Source organism: Botryllus schlosseri, chromosome 16 (assembly GCF_051294905.1).
Source record: "Botryllus schlosseri isolate E-star chromosome 16, Bs_hap1, whole genome shotgun sequence".
Taxonomy (NCBI): Eukaryota; Metazoa; Chordata; class Ascidiacea; order Stolidobranchia; family Styelidae; genus Botryllus; species Botryllus schlosseri.
In genome coordinates, this window is record NC_137251.1 from 14,369,456 (window position 1) to 14,389,644 (window position 20,189).

Here is a 20,189-nt window from a genome sequence, read left to right on the forward strand (position 1 = left end):
GCTACCACAAAGAATATAATGCCCGTTATCCATCGCATCGAAGATACTTTGGTATTTTTTCGACCATACCGATTTCATTATACTTGGTGACAATGTTGTGGGATGATCATGACTTCGGAAATGTGTTATTTCCTGTAACGTTCGTAGCTTTGTACTATATGTTTCGTATGCTACGATATGGCCAATCAAGATTTCAAGACTTTAACAGTGAAAATTAGTATCGAAACTATAATTCTCGTTGACAAATGAACTTTCAGTGGCGAGGAGCGTATAATTTCAGTACTCGAAAAAATCATCTTTTACTACTCGACTCGAATCAATAAAATTAATACTCGATTCAGATTCGAGTACTCGAATCATTGTGCCCAGCCCTAGCCGTATGGCCAGGAGTATATATCGTTTAAGCTTCCAAATGGCGCCTGAGCTGAGCGTATAAGGCCGTAGTTGTCGATTGCAGTGGTAGCTTTTGGGGTGGGCGAGTTGAGCGGTCGCCCGGGACTCCCTGGTCGAAAGCCCCCCACCCCCACCCACTTTGGTCAATCGTCAAATCTCTGCATTTGTCAGACAAGTCTTGTATCCCGATAATCATCATGCGATAGAGATACTTGACATGCCGCCCGATTCTTGTCGTTTTTTTTCTATACTATATTCTTTACTTTCATTCAGTGTGCATGCCTCCTCTTTACATCGCCTAGGCCAAGGTGGGTGTCTGGTGCCATAGACTACTCCAAGTCGCTTCGACATCTTCCTGTCTTTTCATATATCGCATTTTTTGTGGTGTATTGAACTGATCAAATTGCTAATAAACCAATGAACCACTACTTAGTTTTGATGTAGTCTATCCTTGCAACCCAGTGTTGGGAGGATTCGAGTCGCCTTTTTTGTATGACTTGACTTGACTCGAGTCACTTTGCTAAAATGACTTGACTCGGCGTATCAGAAATGGGGATTGACTCGTGACTCGGAGCAAAATTCACGAGTCAATTTCAAGTCAACAAGTAATCGATGTCGATAAAAATCACTATCTTGCATATGGTCGGATGGTTCGCGAAACGCTGGTGTAACCCGTGAGAGCCACTAATCATTCAATGACCGAGTGTTTTAATAAGCCTCCATTGTTCTCTCACAAATAAATTGACCGCAAACGAAGTGATCGAAGCTTACAGCTTACGTTGTCGTAAACTAGTATAACATAGTAAAGTAATTTAATAGCCAAATTCGATTTATGTTCTCTGCCTTATACCTTAACCAAACCTATTGTTTTATTGAAATTGAGTTCGAATATAGTTACTTTATATATTTCTCAATCTTTGGCGCAGGCTCGAATTGTATCATATCAATTTGTAAATGGGTAATGTATTGCATCTTATCAATTTGTGTCTCTCTTCTGTATTTTGACTGGTAACTATAAACTGAGTCTATGGCTAGGCTGGGACTATATGTGAGCGATACAGCGCCTTCTTGCGTGTATATTTAACTCTATAATCGTTCTTCGGTTCAGAATCAATGACCATGACCACTCAATCTGTAATTCAGACAGCCAGCAAAATGCAATGACGTAATCATGCCTCATACTTCAAAAAGGCAACTTTACTTGAATTGTGACTTGACTCGTGACTTAACTTGACTCGAGTCACCTTCGAAAATCGATTGACTTGACTTGACTCGAGTCAAAATGTGCAATGACTCGTGACTCGAAGTTAGTGACTTGATCCCAACGCTGTTGCAACCATACAATAATAGATATGACCTAATCCAGCGCCTGGCTCAAACCTCGACGTGGTATGCTGGATCATTACTAAAGTCAGCCGATAGCTTTCCAGATTAGTGTATGTGTCTATTTAGCAGGAGTTGTATCGCAATTCTGTTATTCCACGCTACATGCCATACATCTTCAACATGAAGGCATGAGCTATAGATAGTTAACTAATTAAATTCTTTTATAATTTGACAATGTATGATAAAAGAAGGCTCAGGAGCTAGCAGTGGTTTCCAACCTTTTTTTTAGACACGCCCCCTTTATGATAGTGAAAATTTTGCGCCCCCGTTATCGTCATATCAAAAAATCCAACCGGGATGCTAGCAGAGGTGGTCAGTAACGAAGTACTTCTACTTTTTCGAAGTACTCAAGTAGTTTTCCTCTACTTCTGGTACTTACTCAAGTAGATCTGATTTTCTCTACTTCTACTTCGTAATATTTTGTGATCTACTTACTTACTTTTCGCTGTTTTCAGTTTGTCAAGTAGAAGTAGTTCAATCTTCCAATCAGGAAGATAGCCTGAGGAATTTCGGGGCTGTTTTCACGGAGTATCAACGTTTAATTTTCATAAAAGTTGAGTAAAGCCCAGAATATTCGTCGCGCTTCGCGCCCAGTATGATTTCACGAAAGTACCGGTGAATATAATTTAGGTAGAAGGTTGGCGTGGTTCCGTTCACACCCTATTGTCGCCCTTCGTCCATATCAAATAATTCATCACAGTATATATGACTCATCATAACATTTGAAACTGATGTTTCGCAATCTAGCATTTACTTGTCATATCGTAATCTAGCAGGTCATGGCGTGTCCTAATCTGAAAAAGTGGACTCTGACTTTTCTTTAGTTTTAGAGCTGCTTTAGCATACCAACCTTCGAAACGTTATGGACTAAAGACATGAAATACATGTTCCGCTTTTAGAAGTAGTATTTATATTCTATTTCACTTTCAATTCCCAGTATCACATACTTAGAGTTCTAATTAATATCAGTTTTTTTGTCTGGATAACATACATGTTGAAGCATAAAAGCAAGTGTAGTAATGCCTTTAATTTCTGGAAATAAAGCTACACAATATGGCATTTTTACGGTTCACCATATTTTTTATTAACGTTTACTAATCGCGCAAAGTGTTTACACCGTATCCTATACAACTTCTCCGTATTGCTCTTCGACTAAACTACGGGCCTTATAATATGGAGAATGGCGCCATACCATGCTATTTTCTAAAACGTGCTGTTCGAGAAAACGGAGGATTAGCATCGCATTTCCATATCAATACTATGATTTTCATCCCATAATGTGGACGAATACTTATGCTATCGAAAATTGGATACCTGCTGCTATGCATCAATATGAATCAAGCTCGTCACTTATCGCATAGCTAAATTTGCACCTTTTTACAATCCATGTGAACGAATTAGGATCGTTTTCATAACTACTTACTTACTTGAGTACTTTTAAAGTCAGTCAATTCTACTTCTACTTCAAGTAGTTCTGGGTTGCTTATGGAAGAAGTACTTCTACTCGTACTTGAGTAGATTTTTTCGTCGCTACTTCTACTTCTACTTGAGTAGATTTCTTGACTACTTTGACCACCTCTGGATGCTAGCAGCCTCAACAGATTGTCTGATGGCATGGAAGGTTATGACTGTTGATGAGAGAATTAAAAAATATGAAATTCGGTCTATATATAGAGAAACACGCGTGAATTGGACGTAAATGCACACTGAATGAAAATTAATGCAGAGAATAATAGACGCAAGCGACAAAATAAGGTGGCATGTGGCGGAAGGAGAGGTCGATGTTAGCTCGTTGTCCGGTAATCCTGAAGGCCGTTTGGATGCTTTAGTATAGTCAAAGACAGTTGTTCTAAACCTGGAGGTCGTTTACCTTTATTCTGGGGATCGCCAAAATGTTGGACGTCATCAGCTTCCAAAAGAGGCCGCGAGTAAGTTTGTCAAGCTGACTTTTTTTAAATTAATCAGCCTATCATTTTTTGAGGTGGACCGCGGAACATTTTCAAATTGTAAAAGAGCTTACACCATTATAGGTTGGAAACCATTGGATGTGCAATCTACTGGTGTATTTTATAGAAGCATATAGACGAACCAATTGACAGATTTCATTCACAAATTGTAACAAGCAGATGCACAGGCTGTAAGCCCCTAAGAAGTTGCATCGATTACCCTATGATGGGTCCAGGATTAGTGCTTTTTTGGGCTGAAGGGGGCTGAAAAAATAGTTAATTACAACTCACAATCACATAACTACACCGATCTAACAGTTAGCAGGGCTGTCAAACACACAACCGGTGGACCGGATAATGTCCACCAGACGATTTCCGGCCTATGAAGAAATCTGTTGCAAACCCAAGCAATCATCGGCGCTCACATTAAAGATGGCTTTATTCAAAACCTATGTTTCACTCCTGTATGCAGTCGATAGGCGAAGCTTTGCTGGTGTGACGTTATATTGACTGGATAATGTGTTCGTACGTCATTGTAAAATCCGCTAGGGAGAGCTAAAGACTGTCCAGAATTTGATTGACAAAAATAGGGTAACCCAAATGTAAATATGAGGCGAGATAGCGCAGTGGTATAGTCCGCGGCTGCAACACCAACGGGTGCGGGTTCGAGTCCGACCGAGGTCGACTTCCCAATTCCGATACCTAAGGTTTACCTATATAGATGTGAGTCGACAGTTACGGAAAATGATAATAAGAATATCGGCCTCGTGTAAATGACCATAGTAGTCGACAAACACCATGAATACCCCAAAACAAACAAATGTAAATATTAGCGATGGTGTGAACGCGAACGTTAACCTCATGATGTCATATTGCTAATTCCAACCTCTCATTTCAGTGAATTGATATATTAATGTACACGATACCTAGCGACAACTCTCCACATTAGCCTATGCCACAATGCTGAAGTACGTATGCTGTCTTTTTAACCGTTGCCAAACGTATCAACTGAGGCAATCAAATGATATAATAATCCCTTAAAATCAATATCTTCCGTCGCTTTCTCAACAATTTCGACGAGTATACTTGCAAGCAGGGCTTTGGAGCCGGAGCCCGGAGCCGGAGCCCCGGAGCCGTGCATTTTCACCGGAGCTGGAGCCGGAGCTCTACATAAAATTCAGCTGGAGCCGGAGCCGGAGCTGGAGCCCGCTATTTGATGAGGAGCTCCGGCTCCGACGTATGTCATAATATGCTAATAGCCTATATATGCAGCAACCGCATCTGCTGATTTATCATAATTGAACAGCAGGCCTGAATTTTAATGCTGTGTACAGCAATGGCATAGAGTAAAGTGCGTTCTAGTGCAACTATGATGTTATCGACCATTGACAAGTATTCTTTATAACGTCACAAGCCGGAACGGCGGCACCTATGTCTTCGTTGCTACATCGGATGATACTGTCGGTTGACAAACTCTAGATTACTATAGATAACTAACCTATGAGTAGATTAGCAATCTATATAGACCAGAAATGGCCACCCTTTTCGGCTAAAGGGTCACATGCAATTGACGAACGAGTGCGCGGTCCACTAGCCGCGCCAAGCGGGTAAAATTTTCAAAGTTTATATATAAACTAGGTCAATAATATTATTACTTGAGTATATTGCGGGTCTATACTGTATACCGCCCGCTAGGCTCAGTTTGCAAGGACACGACTATTTGGCGTCTGGCCACATCGATATCGAAGGTCTCCGATGACTATGATTTTGTGCCTACATTTCATCGTCGACGATCTTTATGCAAGCGCAAACGCGAAAAGACTATCTCCCGTAATTGCGAATAGACTCAATCGGGTAAATTGGGCGTTTTTTCATTTACGGTAGGGGGTAGGCTACCAAGCAAGAAATCGTGTGACAATTAAACACGCGAAGCGTGAAGAAAAATTTCACTACTATTTTAGTTTATTGTAATGTACGACAATTTACTGAAAATGTGACTGGACCCGGGATCTGCCAATGCGTCGGAATTGATATTTTTGTCATCAACATCCTAAGTGTCGCAGCCAGACTTGTAATTTTTGGTTGGCATTGCAAGTTCACAATCTGAGCAATTCATTTTCGATAATATAATAGGAAATTACCTAGCGGGCCACGCAAAACCCTCTCGCGGGCCACATTTGGCCACCCCTGATATAGACTGGCCCATTCGATAATTTCAGAGCCGGAGCCGGAGCTGGAGCCGGAGCAGTGGAAATAATGCGGCTCCGGAGCTGGAGCCGGAGCTAATGTATGACAGAAGAAGCTCCGGAGCCGGAGCTGGAGCAGTTTAAATTTACGGCTGCTCCAAAGCCCAGCTTGCAAGGGAGTTAAAGCTTACGCCTTGATGTTCTAGGCCAGACCGGACAATGTAGGCGTATTCGGCGTCTGAATATTGCTACATTGATATAAAGAAAAGTGTAAAACCAACCCTTCAATCACACTGATTTGGTTTTTATGATACAATAAACATATCAATTCAAGGTGGACCCCATACACCTGCTAGACTTTTTACATTAGACAACGATGTAATTTTTGTATGAATTTCGTTGATTGGTTGAATAAGCTTCATTCGCTGGCGTTTTTCACTCTTGACGTTGTGTGATTGCGGGTCAAGCTCACAACAGAGTCCCTAAACATTCACAAACGTAGAACTGGATATTTCGAGCTAACTTTTGTAACAAAGCAAGTAAAATTTTTGAGATTGTCAAGGTGAATGCTCGTTTAGCGTTGATTTTTTATGCTGCCAGCCCCATATATAGTGTGGCCCGCAGTTGAAATGCAAAGAATTTCAACCAAGGATGTTATAATGACGTGGAAAATTGTATTATTTGAGAAAGGTACACAGTGCAGAACCTACCAAGGTTCGTTTGTGAACGTGAACCTCTAAATTTTTGAGGTTCACCACAGAACGCGAACGTGAACCTCACGTTCACACCATCCCTAGTAAATATATACAAGGCATGCGCATTTGCACAGTGCAAGCTGCAAGAAAGTGGATTCGACTTGGATTCATTGATGTGCCCAAGCTTACGATGATGAGCCCCGTCTTGTAAGTAGTGGTGAAAGTAAAACGACACCTTTATTTACTCACTATCCAGTCCCAAATGTATATACCAGGGGTGGGCTGACCTGTTTCATGTGCGAGCCGCATATCAAAAATCTTAGTTATAAAAGAGCCACAACACAAAAATTCAAAAATACAAATTTTTTACGTCACAATGAAATGTATGCTATCGAATGTAGTTTATTTATTATGTATGGTGATACGATATACGTCTCCACCTGGGCGACAAGGTGTCTGAAATCAGACTAATATGACGTCAAAGCAGTGCGGAGCGGTTTCTTAAGGCTGCTGAGCATTTAAGGAAGATTTCAACTCGGTAATCTTATCAATCCCTAAATCGTTGGGTAACTCGTGGCAAAGTTTTGGTGTTTGGTTTCGTAATGACGTTTCAAGCAACTTTCGTAATTTTTGAGTAAATCTTAATAGATTAGGCACATTATAGCTTACCATCATTATATTTGAATACAAACTCTTCCTCCCATTCTGTTTTAAAGGTCATATTTTCCTGTTCATATTTTCTTTTGCAATTGCAATTAATTACCGCTCAACGGTTAAACTCTGCAATCATTGCTAGTCTTAACAATACCATTGTTTGCCCAGAAATAATCGTGACCTGCGTGCCGTGATTAATTATTATCACGTTCATTGTCGAACACAATTATTTATCATTGATTGATGACCATTGTGCATAATGTGCAATCATTAAAGAGCCACAATCTTAGGCTTAAAGAGCCGCACTTTGCCCACCGTCGGTAGGGTGGCCAACCTGCGGCCTTAGAGAGAACTTTATGCGGCCGCGGACACGTATTCAATTAGTATGTGTTGGCGGACGTCGACATGCAATTTGAATTTACGAATTGACTCCCCCGATTTCTTGAGAGATTTTAATTGATTTTGAAATTTTCTTCGCACTACTCGCGAATCCATGTGCTTTTTTGTTTGGGGTATTCATGGTATTTGTCGACTACAGCGGTCATTTATACCAGGCCGATTTTCTGCATTCTTGATTGCGTATCTGTCGACTTATAGCACGACCCACTTCTAGGCTTTTTGTAAGACACCGCTCACGCGGATGAGGTGGATTCCATGTGTCTTCATTTTTCGATTTTGATATATGGTAGCAACCTTTGCAATCAGCGCCCACAGTGCAGATTCGAATAGCAGAGGAAAATGATGCGCCCCATATTGAAATACAAACTCGCAATCGTGTGCTCCTAACTGCACCGACAATCCTGATGGGACGTAAAGAAATAACAGCATGCTACAAAGTGACTAATAACAATTCGCCCACCCGAAGACGCATCATCATAACTTGCCCTAAATTTTCGAAAACACCCCCTCCATCAACTTTACCAGTGAATCTGATCACATGGGCTAAGAAAGGATAAATGTTTGATAGTAAGATGTAAAACTACTTATATTAATGACGAAATTCATTAGTGAATCAGAAAAATTGTTCGCGCTTCGCACAACTATGAACAAACCCATAACATGACCATGACCACTAGGGTTGTTCAAAAAAAACTTTTTTTTCCAAATCTCACTCGCCTAATGACTAAATCGTCAGGTTGTCCAAGAAAACGATGCACACCAAATTTGACTCAATTCCAACCAGTCAAGGCCGTGCAATCTTGAATTAAAATTTTCAATTTATTAATAATGATTAAAAAAAAAAAATTCTAAAATTTTTCTGTCAACCCCATGAAATTGTTGAGCTGTCATCAAAGACGATGCAAAACAAATTTTAGTCAATTCTGACTTGTAGAAGCGGAGTTATTCGCGTTTTTCGTTATTAATTGTCGGATTATCCTTGATCCGGGGATTATCAACGAAAACCTCATATAGTTCCGCTTCTACTAGTCGGAATTGACTCAAATTTGTTTTGCATCGTCTTTGAAGACAGCTCAACAATTTCATGGGGTTGACAGAAAAATTTGAGAATTTTTTTTAATTATTATTAATAAATTAAAAATTTCAATTCAAGATTGCACGGCCTTTACTGGTTGGAATTGAGTCAAATTTGGTGTGCATCGTTTTCTTGGACAACCTGACGATTTAGTCACTAGGCGAGTGAGATTTGGAAAAAAAGTTTTTTTTGAACAACCCTAATGACCACGCAGTCACCACACGCGATTTTGGTGCGTATAGTAAGCCTATAGTGAATAAATAGATTGGTCCAGAGTTCACCGGAAATGACCACAGACACTTTAACATGGGTATTAGGCGCCCAGCTAGTTCATTACGACTATGCCCTGGAATGCGGCCGCATGGTACATCAGTCGTCGAAATGCGGCCGTGAATGCCAAAAGGGTTGGCCTCCCTGGTATATGCTGTAGTTATTGCGTTCTTATACGTTGGCGGAAATTTGGCCATTACATGCCAACAATTCATAACCGTTGACAAGCTTCGTCGATATCATTATTTGAAGATTTAGGTCAAATTCTGATCTATCGCTTGCCCATTCTGATTTTTTCTCATTCAGTGTAGCCAACATGCGACGTTTTCAGTGCTCATCTGCCCATTGTTCAATTTGTTCACCCATTGTATGACCAATGATCATTGGCCATACTTTATTATACTTGTATTACTGCATATATACAATACACCAAGGACCAACTAGTCTAGGGTTGCCATACGTCCGGAATTTCCCGGACATGTCCGGAATTTCACTGTTCAAACTAGCGTCCGGGAGGAATTTCTAAAATATGCCAAATGTCCGCAATTTTGAAGACTTGACGTAGGCTCATCATTTTTTCCGTAAATCAGCATAAAAACAATATATTTTGGGAATATTTATGCTGATGCATGATATTTTTCTTCGCGCTACGCGCGATTTCCTATCACATTTGTTGATTTTAATATGGAGATTACCATCCCTCGCAAAAACTGCAATAAAATATGAATAAAAACATTTACTGGAATAAGCGTAATTGTAATTGCACTTATAAGAGAACGGTATATTCCTAGAGATCGTTAAGGCCGTTTAAACGCTTTATTCAAAGATACTGGTTCCAAACGGTGGGGGGGGGGGGTCGTTTGCCTTTATTCTAGGGTTTGCGAATATGTTGAACGTAATCAGCTTTCAAAATAGCGCGTGAGTAAGTCTGGCCAAAGGTGCTGACTTCTATTAGTAATCAGCTCGTCAAATTTGGATCAGGGCCACGGAGCATTTTCAAATTGTAGATTGAGTCGCGACCATAAAAGGTTGGTAACCACTGGATTTTGGGTCTGTATAAAGCTTCGTGGTGCGCACCGGCATAAGGCTGATAAACAATCTTATCGGTAGGACATGAACATGACTCAACAATGTGCAATTACGCTCCATGCATTTCTCGAACTCATCATCCTCCACCAGCTCTACCGTTAACTCTGATCATGTGGGCGGAGAGTAGTATCTATATAGTAATATATGGAACAACCAATATTATTGACAGAATTCCTTCAAATAATTTAACGACCAGATGCATATAGAAACCAGATTCATATAACAAGCACCCCGCAGAAGTTTCATCGAGTACCCTATAGTGTGGGCTCAAAATCATTATTTATTTGGGTGAGAAGGGGCTGAAAACATGTGCTTTCGGTCCCGGTTACACAACACACAGCCACATACTCCTGAACCGGATAGTGACCACCTCTGGTCTATGAGCGAAGCTTTGCTAGTGTGACGTCACAACTCATTTTGAAGTCCACCAGTGGGCGCTAAAGAGTGTCCGGAATTTGGGTTGCAGAAATATGGTAACCCTAAACTAGTCCAGAGGTCTCAAACACGCGGCCCGCGAGATCATTTTGTGCGGCCCGCGACGGCATTTTGGATTTCGACGTATTCGACAATATTCAACTACCAATTTTTCTTTTGAATTTGAGAACATAAAATTCGCTCTAAAACTACTCCAGAAGCCTGAAACTACTCATCCAACTTCCCTATTACAACACTTTCAAAAGTAAAGACGCAGTGGAAGATAACCTATTACGTGACATTACTTGTTTATGATGGTTAAACATGACCCGTTGATGATTCGTACTGAAAATTGTTATTTGGACTTTGGCGTGACCTTTTGTCAAATTACTCGAACTCGGACTCAATGGGTGATAAAATAAAAATGACTCGAGTTGAGTCGCGTCAAAAGATACAATCAGAGAAGGACTTTTTTGACTCGGAACGCCGTGACTTGGTACAACCACGGACGCAACAAACTATCAAACTGGTATGGAAAATAGTAAAATATCAAAAGGTCTAGGCTTGCGTTTCGTAGCTTATTTAGATATCTAAGCAGGTCGGTATGGAAGCCATTGGCATTATGTTGCCGTTTTGATGTGTAGCTGATTACATCCTGTGTCATCTTGGGTATCTTTATCCATGTTACTATCGTCAATTTAATGTGGCGAGTATAAAGTAGTCGTAGCCCACGCATCACAGCTGTAACACTTATGGTTACTTCGGCGATTGGACATTTCTATTGCTATGGCACAGTGATCATTATATTCAAGTTGTTATTGATCTGTTCAAATATCCAAAGGTAATTCTATCGCTGATTTAATTTGACTTTGGTAATAACATGATCAATAGCCTTGTTATCAGGAGTATACCGAAACCCGGAATAGGCTGCACTGCTCCAATGCTCTGATATCAGATCAATCTTTGTAAAATTCTAAAATTCCACCTATAATTGCGGCACGTCAAATATCCGCTAGCTGCAAAATTATAACACGACAGCTTTTACGATGTCCTGATGCATTTGTACTATAGCATAGTGTCTATATCTAATTTTATTGATAAACTATGCCAAGTACAGCAACAATGTTATTCACGTATCTAAAAATGTCATTTTTTCGTGCAAGGCGTGTATTCACAATAGTAAATCACATTTTTACGACGCGTGTGGAATGTCAGTCTGCAAGGTCCCGCCAAATAAGGCCTACTTTGAAATACATTGAATTTCCCTATTATTGGTGCTGCGGCCCACGACGACATCAAAAAGTGGGGAATTGGCTAGCGAGCACGTTTGAGACCTCTGAACTAGTCAGTGTCTGATTGCGAGACTTTACCAAGTCCTTTCGATCCCTTCCAATCTTTCACTTTATCGCATCGTTGTGGTATTTTCAATTAATGAAATTGATCGCAAATGATTGCAATTCTGATTTCATTTCAAATTTAAAACAGATATGGATATGAGGTTTTTACAATGAAATATTCGCTTATTTTATTAGAAAGTTAATTAACAGATTAATATAGCTTCCGCCATTGAGTCTGGGTGCGATGTCTATTTCATTCGAGCCCAAGATATCGATAGGAATGGAATCACGCCACGACACTGAACTATCACAGCCTATAATGTAGGATGCGACTTGTTTGTTTTGGTTGCTGGATATCTCGCGTCCGGTGAAGGTATCGCGGGTTCGTTATTAGCCGTCGGCGAACCGCGATTTCCGATAGACGGCTCAAATTGATGCGTCGCTAATCGAGTCAAACCTCCAGCGGCCAGCACCTTTCAAGTTTTTTTGTGGCTAGAAAATAACTGCGATTGCTCAAATCATTCTTAAACAATGGAGCTTAGTCGCGGGGACACGAGTCGCAGTGTATGTTTGATCACCGGCGGTTCTAGAGGTGTCGGAAAAGGGGTCGCTCTTCATCTTGCTAAACAAGGCTGCACCGTGTACGTCACCGGCAGAAACATTGATGCATTGCAGAAGATAGCATTGGAGGTATATCAATTCATTTTACTAAGTTGATGATACTGAACTGTACAGAAATCGATGCTGTAATGCACAAGGTCCAGAAATGCTATAAGCACCACTATAATGGCTTGAATTATTAAGAGTGAGTGATGATAATTTTCACGTAATAATGAAAATAAGTCCAAGAGGGGCCTACGATATTGAATATCGTAGGCCCCGGTCCAAGTCTTCCGGGAATCAATGAACATTGGTTAAATGGATCTTACACGTGATGCTCATGTCCCTTTGACAGTATGTATCGTTTATCTGTGACTGTGTGGCTCGATCGAAGATGAAATTATTTGATGATTTGATGGACTACTATCTGCTATGTTCCAGTATTCTACACCAATCTCAATGCACGATCACGTTATTAAATTTTCAGAAAATCCTAAAACAATACATTAACGATGCATTCACATTACATTCGTCGTTCACGATGCTTTTTGTAGAGTATAAATAAGTGAATGAAGTAGTTTCAGACGATATTTGTAGACAAGCCGGATAGAATTTCTCGCTTTCATACAGAACAGATAAATTTTTCTAACGGCGTGTCTAATTAAAATACAGGCTGGTCTATACAAAAGCAACATCAACCCAATTCAATGCGACCATGCACGCGACGCAGAGGTTCGACATGTTTTCAACACGATCGAAAAAGAACAGGGATGTTTAGATCTTCTTGTCAACAATGCGTTTTCTGGAGCACAGGTGAGTGGAATCGTAGTGATTATTTGCTGTGCCAGTGATGAGTCGTTATTCCTCTACCCTCGGTAGTTTTATAATGGCGATGCTGCATCTACCAACTGACTAACGGTGTAGGCCTAGGTGTTAATCAATGTCAATATAGTATTTGCTTAATATTTTTGTTGGTATTGTTGAACGTCATACTTTTCCGTTCGGTCAGTGATTGCCAAATTCGTTTGCTTGTAACCAGATAGCCTATTTATCACACCACTCATATTTTCTAACTATACTGTATATTGATTGACTTATTTCGAATTCATGTGTTCACTGAATTAAATTCGCATTTGGCAGTACGTAACTGAAAATTCCAATCTGCCGTTCTGGGATTTATCAGAAGACGCTTGGGATGAATTCAACAACGTCGGTCTACGGTGCGTGGCGTGTTCTGTGCCTTTTAGTTGATCTGCAATAACACAATATCTTTCTCGGCGTAGAAATCATTACAGATGTACAGTGTTCGCCAGTAGAATGATGGTGAAAAGAGGACGTGGTCTCATCATTAACATATCATCGATAGCCGCTCTGGGATATATGATGACGCCTTCGTACGCAGTCGGGAAATGTGCAGTGAGTCGATATAGGGCGACTTCGTCATCAGTTTCGACAAGTGATGGATTTTGGAGTAATGCAGATTTGCAACTATTCGATTAGGCTTATGATTTGACGTGATTATACGGAATTATGCGCTCTCATTTGTAATTTACAATGCGTGTGTGACTTGGGATATTAGCCACAGGAGACTAAACAAATCGATGAATCCAATTATTCGTAGCGAAGAGCAACAATGAAAATATCATTCGCAACTGGAATGCTCAATTATTTCTGTAATTCTGATAAAAACATAGTCAACCAAACATAAAATGAATCGAGTATGATTTATGATACGAAAATAGCAACAATACCGTGGAATTATTGCGATAGAAAACTGTAGCAACAGCGCAGCCGTCATTATCTAAAATCCTCAACTTGCGAGAGGAAATTGCATCCTTTGCAGCGATAATTTATGTTATAAGTTTTCAATCAATCTATCAATTTATTGTTTTATATCAGCATATGGCAATATATAGGTCTGGTTCTGACGTTCTCAGTTCCAGCGTATGCAAAATAAAGTAACTCGAGACTGCGTTGTGATGAAAAGACAAGAGAGAATCGGAACTACTTGACGAATACCATCATCCATCATTCCAGCTCCCCACTTTATCCTATAATGATAATATGGTATGGTATGAGTGCAAACTGAATGTAATATGCATTAAAGTAGCCGCGGAATGCGTTTTTAATTCATTGTCACGCGATTGTCTCACTTTCAGATTGACAGACTCACGAAGGACTGTTCGATCGAACTGCGGCAGTACGGGGTTGCCATAGTTTCGTTGTGTCCCGGCTCCGTAAGGACAGAATACTTCGAGGAGTGTATGTCTCGTGAAAATTCAAAGTTACGAAAACAGCAGCCGGAGGTAAACCGCGTTACACAGTAATTCTTTTCCCTTTGTTTCTATGGAGTTTGGGATAAAAGCTTCGGTATGATTTTCGTCTACTTCATTCTACTAATCATCCCTAACACGGACAGGTATAACCAAGGAGGAATACTATCCGGCAATCCGGTGATTGAACCACAGAATCATGAAATACGTCATAATGATAGCTATCAGCATCAGTTGATTAATATTTTCATAATTTCACACCACCACAAAAACTGCGATACAATGAAAAGATAGAAAGGTGCCGAAACGACTTGGAGTAGTCTTTGAGATAAGACACCCACCTTGGCATAAACAAATAGGCGCACACACTACGTGCGACTATACAATGAATGACCATTGACCAAAAATAATATAGAAGTTAATCGATTTGAAATTCATCCCACGTTATCAGCTATACATCTGGGGCCTAAGATACAACTGTTATGCATCAACTTTTATGCAGGCCAAGCTACTGCTTTCAATGATATGTTGTGTGGTTACCTTGATTTTGAGCCGGAAATCGTGGCGTATTACGGTGAACTGACATATAAATGCGCATAATTGGCAGTTCACGGGTGATATTTTCAACAAAGATATCGATGCAAATCTGCATTCGAACCTAAAAAGTAATTATCTTTGCTTCCGGGATCACGGGATCATTCTATTCATTTTGATAGGCGCAGTATTTTTTCGATCGGGGAGAGTCTGCGTCTTTTGTCGGGCAGTCAGTTTGGAGTTTGCTTCAAGGTTATTACAATTTTCCGGCCATTTGCGTTGACACAATATCCTTACAATTTGTTTAATGTTTAGAAGAGAATATTCTGGGCACCAGTGGAGAGACGGTGTCGACCGCTGACTTATCGAGATTGTATGGCTTTACTGATAACGGTAGGTTCGTAGCTTCGATTCGCTTTCTATGTTACTGAGGTAACTAGAAGTGAGAGAGCAGCCCTTCTTCGTGTGTATAGTGCAGGGGTGGCCAAGCCTTTTGCTATTCACGGCCGCTACTCTTGTAGTCTGCGCCCAAATTCCATGGCATAATAGCCGTAATGAACTAACTGGACGCCAAATACACATGTTAAACTGTCCGGTGATTTCTGGACGAATCTACTTTTTCATAACGGCGTACTATGCGCACCGAAATCGCGAGTGGTTATGTTATGAATAGTTACGTAATTCCCAGTACTGGGACTAAATTTCGTCCTTAATATTAGTAGTTTCACATATTACTATCAAATGTGTATCCTTTCTCGACCCACGTGATCAGATTCACCGGTACAGTTGACGGAGGGTGTTGTGTCGAAAATGTATAGGGCAAGTTATAAATGATGATGTAATCTTCGGGTGGGTCAGTTGCTATTAGTCACTATTTCTTGACCCCCGTCAGGATTGCCGGTATAGTGGAAAGATATTGGATTCGTCAAATCTACCAGAAACAATCTTTCGTGAGAAGAACACGATTCTAAGTTGGTATTTCTATTAGGGCGCACCATTGTCCTCTGCTGTTCGCAATTATACTCCGGGGCTCAGACTGCCAGGGGCGCTACTATAATAAAATCGAAAATGAAGTCGCATTGAATCGCGCCCAGCGCGAAGAAAATTTCAAGATTATTTATTATATCTCAGAAATTCGGTAGTCAATTCATAAATTCAATTTGCATGTTGACGGCCGTCAACCAGGGTTGTAATGACTCGAGTCAGACTCGAGTCACGATTTTTTTATGACTCGACTTGACTCGAGTCATTTTCTTGAAATGGGAAAATGACTCGACTCGACTCGAGTCAATATTTGGATTGACTCGACTTGTACTCGAGTCATTACGCATGACTCGACCCAAGTCATTGACTCGGCTTATTTTATATGACTTGAAGATGAAGAAATTTGCGAATCGTAATGGCTAGATCAACGCATCCGACGAATTCTGCCGACATCGCTATTTGTCACCACTGCTTTCGTTGCACTTGTCTGATATCAGATATGCCACCGTAAAAACAACAGAAAATGATACATAGTAGCAATAATGCATTGTACAAAATCGTCCAGTGATGAAGAGGTAATAGATCTTCCGCAATTAAAGTACTCAAGACTTTTCAATTATACAAGCAAACAATTGAAGCAAAGTTCAATTAGAGCCAATGAAATGACTCAGATGGTCAAGAGACTGATAAGCTCATGTGTAGATTTGAAGGCGATGATTCTTTGCATTTTTGGGCGACTAGAAAGAATGAGTATTCAATGCTCTTCAGTGTGGTTCAAAAATGCTTGTCAATTCCTGCATCTAGTGCACTAGTGGAACGTGTATTCAGTAGATGTGGATTCATTCTACGGCCATGCCGCTTTGACATATCTGAGGATCTCCTTTCCACATTAGTATTTTTGAGGTGTAACTCATTGATTTGATCTGCTGTCTGTGAAAACACACAATGCCCCTCGTCCATTTGACGTTTTGTTAGGTATGTGCATTGTGCACGTGAGTATAATAATGAATGGCTAATGTTGTGTGATGTTTGTACAATATGGCTGTTCTAAAATAACTTCTTTTTTATTTTACTGGATGGTTACTTGATAAAATTGTTATGTTGCATAAAAGGAACACTGAATCTGGCTTAATTTGAAAAAAGTGGAATCAATGATGTGAGAGGAGAATATTTTGGATTTGAAAATAAATGGAGTATTTTAGTGAGAAATTCTTTCTTATAATATAATTACATAGTAGTAAGCCGACTATTTTTTCATATCCAAAACATTCTACTCTAATAACTTCACTTTTTCTAGTTGGAATTGAGTCAAATTTGCTATGAATCATATTTTTACACAATGTAACAATATCATGAGATAGCCGGTAAAATTCTAAAATCTCTATTTGTAATTAGTCTAAAATTTTCTTTCATAGCATTGCTTTCTACTGGTTGGAATTGAGCCAAATTTGATTTTTTAGGCAATCTAGCAATTTTAAGAAGTAGCCAAAAAATTTGAAAAAATGTTTTTGAACAGCCCCATTGTACAATTATTTATCCAATGCTGTAACTGCGATGTAGTCTGTAATGCAATTGGGAAAACCTTTAGTATAATCAAAAGGTATCTGTTCTGTTGCACATAGTTGCATGCACGCTTTTACAGCATGCTGGCCTGTTGTAAATACCTCTACATAAACATGCATCTATATTGATTCTCTATCAACTAGTATCTTGACGTGAATTTGTTGGTTCTCTATCAGATAGTATGTAGACTTGAATTCGTTGGTTCTCTATCAGCTATTCGTGAGCTATCGTCGATGTGCTCATAACAAAAACTGAATGCTTGTAGGCTATTGGTGATGTATCAGACTGACAAGAGAGATATTTGATTTTAAGTTCTAAGATTAGTAAAGTTATATTTAGCATCGGTAAATGAGGCAAGGACCTGTCCGTTATCTGCCTAAATAAACACGTGCCAAGACTCTGATAGGGACAAAATGAGCATGTTTCGCAAACAAGGAATTCGATATCACCCAAGCAGGATTGAAAACATGAGTTGAACATGACTTCAATAGTGTGACTTGGACTCGACTCGAGTCATAACACCATGACTCGGACTTGACCCTTTAAACGGTGACTTGGACTCGGACTCGAGTCTGTGATGAATTGAAAATGACTCGACTCGACTCGAGTCAAAACCACAAAAGTATGATTGACTCGTGACTCGGAACCATGTGACTTGGTTACAACCCTGCCGTCAACACATACTAACTGAATTGCCTGTCGACGGCCGCACAAATTTCCTTCTGCGGCCGCAGGTTGGTCACCCGACTTCAGTATACGGAAGAAAAATGCATTAGGCTATACTTCGTTAGTAACCACCTCTACTGCTACGGTACGCTGTTACTTAATGTTTCACAATATCAATACGCAATTTACATTAACCATATTTGCAGCAATAGTTTGGAAAATGGGCTCGATTCTGTTATTACAGGGTGGCCGCGGTGGTGCTAGTAAAGATAACAGTAGTTACCGTTAAAATTCTAAAACGGTTTAAGTATAATCTCGTGTTATAAATGACATAGCAGGGAGAAGCTATATGGTTGATTTTTTATCTTTCAGGCCATCGACCCGTGGATTTCTGTTGTTTGAGAGATCTCGTGGAAGCGTCCGGGCACGTTTGGGCAGCGAAGATAATCCCGGAATTCGTCCGTTTACCTCGATGGCTCCTTTCCATTCTTCTGTCATCATCTATAGCGGCGAAGGAAAGAAGCAAACACGCGTAGAAATGAGCGCTGTGTGGAAATAATTATCAATGTGGTGAAATGGAATATGGGTCTCCCAGTGTTACCAACTCTGGATGGACTAAAATCGTTATGAGTGGTGTGGAAATCGTCAGATAGCGCGAAATCATAAAAAAATTGCTTAAAGCGTCGCATTTTGCATATCATAAATACTAGACTAGAAGAATTATAATACAGCGAAGAAAAGGAAGTAGCCTGGTCGAAACGAATTTGGAAGTCATTAACGTCTCAAAGAGGCATGTACATTGCACATTCAGAGCACATTCAGAAATGGTCTACATTCATGTTTACGCCATAATCACCATGTTGACATCGTCTCTGTACTTCGGTGCAATAGAAGGTTGGGGATTGCTATCATGCGAATATGAAATTGCACACTCGCCGTAAAGGGGGGACGTGAATTCTGAGATAAGGTGTAAAGGAGGTGTATGAAGAGGTCTAATCTCATCTCTTTTAGAACCTCCTCAGAATTTTCGAACCCTCGGGCGTGGGTCATTTGGATATGCGTGGTACAATTTGGATTAGAAGGGGTACCGGCATACACACTTTCACACGTTATTTCATTACTTCAATTTATACATGTAATGTAATGCAATGCCACAGCAGTAGGAAACGGGTGCGCTCTGCTGTACCGCCGTACACATACGAGGAAATGGGCCTTATTCCATTTTAATAACTTTTGAAAAATATATCGTTTTTTCAAGCTCTTAGTCGAAGATATGATGAAACACTTTGGTGAATGGGATTTTGAATATATGATGTCTCGTGACTGTATGATTTCATATTCGAGCGCTTTTTGTTTGTTATTTTCAATATACAATTGAATAGTATATTCATATTGAAATGAACCCGAATATTTTCGGCTGACACTCGTCAGGGGTAATCGTCAGCAACTAGTAGAGAATTCAAAAGAACAGCGTATATCAACAATCGTAACCCAAAATATGACGTCACCAGCACGAAATGTCGAATACGAGAGCGTTCAATGTACTATTTTAGATGATACACGAACTCTTTTTGTTGACACAGCCTTGGCTGGTGTATTTTGATAAAAGTCGACTCCAAGGCACACAAATGAAAGTGTGAATGACCCTTTCCGAGTACGCGAAATCTGTCGTCTCGATAATTTTTCGCACAGGCGGGATTATCCAACAAGTGTTTGCCAATTGCA

The 20,189-nt window shown here is 40.1% G+C and overlaps 1 protein-coding gene across 1 annotated transcript; it reads left to right on the forward strand.

Annotated features, from left to right (window-relative positions):
* The first annotated feature begins 12,259 nt into the window (after positions 1-12,259).
* LOC145458989 (dehydrogenase/reductase SDR family member 1-like) lies at positions 12,260-19,471 on the forward strand. The gene is made up of 8 exons (XM_080337506.1): positions 12,260-12,534; positions 13,117-13,257; positions 13,585-13,664; positions 13,728-13,860; positions 14,604-14,750; positions 15,434-15,503; positions 15,567-15,644; positions 18,837-19,471. Exons 1-8 carry the CDS (start codon positions 12,376-12,378, stop codon positions 18,998-19,000), a joined length of 972 nt encoding a protein of 323 aa, XP_080193632.1. The 5' UTR covers positions 12,260-12,375; the 3' UTR covers positions 19,001-19,471.
* Positions 19,472-20,189: the final 718 nt, after the last annotated feature.